Consider the following 6,722-nt stretch of genomic DNA (forward strand, 5'->3'; position numbering starts at 1 on the left):
GTGTGTGTGTGTGTGTGTGTGTGTGTGTGTATGTGTGTGTGTGTGTGTGTGTTTTATGCACGCGATTTTGTACATATGTAAGCAAACATGTACGTATTCACGTATAGACGTGGGTATGTTTGTATTCAGACATGTATATACATACATGTACGATGTATATATAGGATAAGTATGTACGTATATATGTATGTATGTATGTATGGATGGATGTATGTTTGTATGTATTCATATGTGTATGTATATATACGTATGTATGTATGTTTGTATGTATGTATTTATGTACGTATGTATGTATGTGTGTATGTATGTATTTATGTACGTATGTATGTACGTACTACGTATGTATGTATATATGTATGTATGTATGTATGCATGCATGTATGAATGTATGTATGTGTGTATATATGTATACAGCAATGGTCTGAAAAGTGGCTAATGAAATTTAACACAAGTAAATGCAAGGTAATGCACATAGGTAAAAATAACAGTAAGTACGATTACAAGTTATTTGGAAATTCGTTAACAAAAGTGGATAGTGAAAAAGATCTCGGCGTAATTATCAGTAATGACCTCAAATTATCCAAGCAGTGTATTTCAGCCTCTGAGAAAGCAAATAAGATTCTAGGACTGATTGCGCGATCTTTTGATTTCAAAAGTCCATCACTCATTAACAAGCTATATAAATCGTTAGTTCGTCCACATTTGGAATATGCTGTTTCCGTATGGTCACCGAATCTCATTAAAGACATTGACAGACTGGAAAAAGTACAACGGCGAGCCACAAAACTGATTCCAAATATCAAAAATAAATCATACGAAAATCGACTAAAACATATGAATCTGTTTTCCCTAAAAAAGCGTAGACTCAGAGGTGACTTGATACAGGTCTTTAAAATTCTAAAGGGAATTGACAACATCAAAAGTGACCAAATTTTTACATTGAATGAGAATCAGACAAGAAACAATGGTCTCAAACTGTCCGGAAATAGATTCAATTTGGAAGTAGGTAGAAACAACTTTGCCAACCGTTTAGTTAATGAATGGAATAAACTTCCTGCACAGGTAGTGCAATGTAGTTCAGTTCGAAGCTTTAAGAATCATTTAGATAAATACCTAAGTAAGATGCTGTAATGATTATGATTTATCTTATATTATTTGTTTTTGTTTTGTTATCATTTGTCTGTCTGATTTTCATTTATTATTAGTTATATGTCAATTTATCATTATTTACTATTTACCTGTTTGTTTATTATTTAAGTATACCTATGCATTTATTTATGTATTTTATTTGTTATTTACATTATCATAGTTTTTATTTATTATTTTATTATTAATATGATTTTTTTTTCGCATCCGACCTAGATATGGATTAAAAGGTCTCCTGTCGGCATGCTCCGCCTTTGTAATCCTTTGTATATATATATATGTATGTATGTCTGTATGCATTCATGTATGAATGTAAAAAGCATAATTAGATGAAGTGAAAATTTAGGAAAGAAATAGAGGTGAACCGACTAGTTGAAGGGGGTAATGAATACAAGAAGAACGACTGTCGAGCAAGAAAGAGAGAGAACAATATGTGATCTTGGACGGGGAGTGTAAATGGATGAAGAAATGACACGGTGGTGTATATATATATATATATATATATATATATATATATATATATATATATATGTATATGTATATGTATATACATATATATATATATATATACATATATATATACATATATATATATATATAAGATGAGGGGGAACTTTGTCATATAACAAAACGGTAGGGATAAGCCGCATTCACCTATCGGTCCCTGCTGTAGAAAAGCTGCGTCTTCCTGCATTGCCTTTGACTTAAGGAATATGACGTGTGTGAGGGAGGGACAGCGAATAGATTTTTTGACAGGTGTGGAATTAGTGTCGGGTCGGTAGATGCTTTGACTCTGGCCTCCTTCCCCTGTATTTTAAAGAGAAAAAGTATTTTTGATATATGTGTATAAGTTTTTTTTTAAATACATACATACACTTATGGATAAAAGTATGTAGTTAATAATGTATACATATATGCATATGTGTATATTTTTATGTATATATGTGCGTGCATTCCTATATGTATATCTGTATATACTTATGCATGCATGCGTTTATGTGTGAATACACGTATGTTTGTTTATATGTATGTAAATATGTATGTATAGATGGTATCAATATCTATTCCTGTATACACGTATGCACAAGAATGCGGCCTTGCATTCCAGAATCATGCGGTTTATTTTTGCGTGTATAGGTATGTGCTCCTGTAAGCGGGGAAGAAGTAGTCTTGTTCAGATTCTGGGATGTGGCCGGGATGTGGCCGGGGGGGGCATATAAAAGGACCTGCGGCCCGGCAGTACGGCACAGCGAGCGCCGCAATTGTAGCGAGCACATCTCCTCCACATCGTCCACATTCACCGTCGCCATGATGCGTCTTGTAAGTAGGGACAGCAAGTCAAAGGAGTTTATCAAGTAGAACGGGTTCCAGAGCTTTAGTCTTGCCTGTTGCGTGAAGAACGGAAGAATCGAGTAAAAAGTGACTCAGGAACATGCACACACACTATACACACACACAAATATATATATATATACATATATATATATATATATATAATATATATATATATACATATACGTATACATATGCATATACATATATGTGTATGTATATATATATCAGCCATCCCAAGTCCACTGCTGAACAAAGACTTCCTACATAGCATTTCATGATTCACACAACCGCGCCAACCTTTGCCACGTCATTCCTTCAAACTTTTCTGTCTCGTCTCCCTCTTCCACGCTTTCCATCTCGTGGCATCCAATCAGTAATACACTTGCTCCATCGCTCATGGTACATATATATATATATATATATATATATATATATATATATATATATATATATATATATAGATATATATATATATATATATATATATATATATATATATATATATATATACACATCTATGCGTGCGTGTTTGGGGAGGCCTCATGGATTATAAGATAGCATCCCTACCTCGAAAAAGGAAGTCCTGGACTTGATCCTCGTGAGGTTCTTTTTGTTAAGAACTCTAGTTTTCCATCGCTTTTATTCTCATGTTATATCTTGCATATACCTGTGAGGTGCCAAATACCTGTTCATGGCTCACCTTTACGTCTTGTGAACATTTTTGAGCAACGATGGCTATCAGAGGTGTAGTAGAGTACCGGATTTCAGACTCCAAGACGCTCAACAATTCGTGTATTCTTCACACGGTCATTATAACCTTACCAAGCCCGATTAAGCTAATGTACATTGTCTTATCACACGCCGCGTTTATGGACTTCTATTGATTCATATTATTTTCTCACATTGGGTAACTTGTATTACATCTATTTTAGTGAAAGTGTCTGCTTCTCTTTTGGTCGATAGTGTGTTCATCATTCTTAATATGAATAGGCTAGTAATGTTGCAACAAACTTCTTTCTTAGATATACGAAGCCATCAGATTCCGCTATTCATTCCACTTCATTTCTTTGTTTTTGCTTGATAATTCTGCAATGTTTGGAATGTAGACAAGAACCTACTGTGTCACGTGCTTATCTTTATTGTATTTCTTTGTTTACTTTAGCTCACGTTATACTTTCTTCACCTTTTCGTCTCCGTCACACCAGATAACGTTCCACTTACAGAGCTAGCTCTTCATTTATCATCTTCATTTATTGCATATCCTACGTGTATTTTTTGGGTAAATTCCATTTATTTCTATATGCATGAAAAAAAACATTATTTCATAAGTCAATGCCTAGAATGGCTCACAAAAGGGATAAACATCAACTAAACATCATTCCTTACAAAGGTAAAAAAAAAAAAAAAAAAAAAAAAAAAAAAAAAAAATATATATATATATATATATATATATATATATATATATATATATATATATATATATATACAAAATCACTATGGTAACCACTAGTCCAAACACTTATTCTTAAACCATTCTCTCCCTTCCCTGCTATTCTTTTTTTCATTTAAAGTAAATCACTGTGGTGTATGTGTTTACAAAATGTCCTCCCCTGTTATAACGTTGACCCCTTCCATATCCCGGCCACAGATTCTTGTCGTCCTCTTGGTGGGTTCAGCTTTTGCCCAGAGATTTGGTCAACCACAGGTCCGCCAGGCTCCTCACATCGAGATCGTCAGATCTGATTCCACAGGACCAGCAGAAGATGGATCCTACTCCTTCAGGTATTTATTGTCATTATCCGCACTGAGATGACATATAAGAACATAACATAAGAATGAAGGAGACTGCAAGCGACCATAAGGCCTACACTAGGCAGCTCCGTAGCATAAGGCCTATACTAGGCAGCTCCAAAGCCTGGCTTTTCAACCCTATTTTCCATTTATCCCATGCTTTATGTATTGCTGTTCTTTAGCCTTCAGGAGAGACCACTTCATCACTGAATAGAATTAGTAGGGATTCACTAAATACCACTAGGTTTCAGTTGGTGGTTCCAATTGTTAGACACTGTAGTTCTCTTGGGTTCCATAGACCCCAGGATGAGAACTACGGCTCCAAAGTGAAATAGAGGATTACTGAATTCAAACCAAAATTTGCCTAAGAACGGTTGTTTTCTCTTTTTAGTTTCGAAGGTTCTGATGGTACAAGGCGCGAAGAGAGTGCACGACCCACGGGACCCAATCTCTTCCAAGTCCAAGGCACTTACAGGTAAATACCAAGGATTTTGCTGTTTCTTAGTCCGAGTTTATTCCAGATTAGTTTTGCACTGAGCTTCTTTAGAGGAATAATTTAAAGATGCTCGGTGGGAAACTAGTTAGAAAGGAACCCGGACCTAAAATCATACCTTCTTTACCCGCCATCTTCAACTTGTCACAACGTCTCAACGAAGAAGTCTATAGTTACTTGACACCAGTGAAAGGCGAATGCTTTGTTCTTCATAGAGATATCTTAAGTTTGTGATAATTAGTATTTAGGCATCTAAAATAGAAAGGCGTATGAGTGTAATGAAAAGAATGTAAACAGTACATCAATGAATGTAACAATTCTCAGAGCTAGGCGCGTTCCGCGGTGCGTTCCTACCTGCGTTCCTCGGTGCGTTCCGCTTTAGTTTGGCCGCGGTTAGCGTTCCGAAAATATTAAAGCTTAAGAGGCAGGTTCATACCGATATAAAAGTCTGGTAGGCCAAATATACTATACCAAAGAAAATTTTCATAGGCCACATACTATACCGGGACTTATATTGCTTTAATAGTTTGGGAGCGCTAACAACGGCCAAACTTAAGCGGAACGCACAGAGGAACGCGCCCAGCTCTGATAATTCTAGTCTCCCTTGAGTTCGGTGAGCTCGTACAGATTTATCCATTTATGTTGTAACTTTCCTACATTGGTACTCCATGACGTTGGAGAGGATAAACCTCTAATTTTAGAGACATGGTTCGAAGCTCTGTTTTCTTCATTCATTTATTCTTTTTTATTCATCTAATCATGTTGTAACTTTTCATCATTGGTATTTCAAGACGGGGGTACCGATGAATCTCTAGTTTTAGAGACATAACTTGAAGTTTTGAACTCTTCATCATTCCTTTGTGCTTAGTCCTACAGGGTGTAGACGTTGCTAAACCTACATCCTTATTGTAATGATCTGAACCTGTTTTATTCTCGATCTCTCTACTTTTACTCTCTTCATCCTTCCTTTGTCTTTAGTCCCATAGGGTGTAGATGTTGCTAAATCTACATCCTTACTGTAATGACCCGAACCTGTTTTATTCTTGGTTTCTCTCTACTTTTACTTTTGTCTCGCAGCTACACCGACCCTGAAGGCAACCGCGTCGAAGTTCGCTTCGTAGCCGACGAGAATGGGTACATTGCTGAGAGCCCTTTCCTCCCAGTAGCTCCTGCCCTTCCCGTCCACGCTCTGGAACAGATAAGAGCTGCAGAGGAACAGAAGCGACAGTAAGTTTTATGTTCCAGTCTTTTTTTTTCTTCGACCTGTCACTAAACATTCCCGGAGATGGATGTGTGAGGTTGGGTGTCTATATACCTTTGCTGAAATTGGTGATCGTGTAAGTTGCTCTGGAATAGATAAAAGCTGCCGAGGAACAGAAGCGACAGTAAGTTCTATGTTCCAGTCTTTTTTTTTTTCTTCGACCTGTCACTAAACATTCCCGGAGATGGATGTGTGAGGTTGGGTGTCTATATGCCTTTGCTGAAATTGGTGATCGTGTATGTCGTGTAACTTCTGTCGTCTTCGTTCTTCATTTATACAATTTTCTTCCTCTCAGGGGTGTTGTGTTTGACGAAAGAGGCTTCATCACCGGACGTCGTGGGTAAGTCTGGAATTATACATATATCGTTCACACCAGAAGAAGAAACAAAACGTTAATCTTAACATCTTACTTTCTATTTGGTGATATGGTCGATTCTGAACTCAAAAAAATCGAGACACTTTTCTGGTAATAAGTAATTTTGTTGTTTCTTCCGCAGAGGCTTCTAAGTCTTCCGAAGAGCCCAGATATTTGGTCTGAGACTGTCGAGAAGAGTTTGTCGTGTCCGTAGCTTTGCTGATGTGCTACACGAAGCCCCAGCTTCTTTGTTACTACAAATACCACAAATATTTCCTTTTTTTATTGCTCATGCCGAGTTTATGTGTGCAGAATAAAATTAAAATACATCAGTTTTAAAA

At 36.5% G+C, this 6,722-nt stretch overlaps 1 protein-coding gene across 1 annotated transcript in view; it reads left to right on the forward strand.

Annotated features, from left to right (window-relative positions):
* LOC143034255 (uncharacterized) overlaps positions 1 to 6,722 on the forward strand; it is a 10,497-nt gene extending 3,775 nt beyond the window's left edge. The window contains exons 2-7 of the mRNA XM_076200190.1: positions 2,284 to 2,466; positions 4,130 to 4,263; positions 4,664 to 4,747; positions 5,843 to 5,992; positions 6,322 to 6,366; positions 6,524 to 6,722. Coding sequence (XP_076056305.1) covers positions 2,284 to 2,466; positions 4,130 to 4,263; positions 4,664 to 4,747; positions 5,843 to 5,992; positions 6,322 to 6,366; positions 6,524 to 6,533 — 606 coding nt within the window. The 3' untranslated portion in view covers positions 6,534 to 6,722. The remainder of the gene's footprint in view (positions 1 to 2,283; positions 2,467 to 4,129; positions 4,264 to 4,663; positions 4,748 to 5,842; positions 5,993 to 6,321; positions 6,367 to 6,523) is intronic.

This window comes from Oratosquilla oratoria, chromosome 17 (assembly GCF_046742065.1).
Source record: "Oratosquilla oratoria isolate Oo_2021 chromosome 17, ASM4674206v1, whole genome shotgun sequence".
Lineage (NCBI taxonomy): Eukaryota > Metazoa > Arthropoda > Malacostraca > Stomatopoda > Squillidae > Oratosquilla > Oratosquilla oratoria.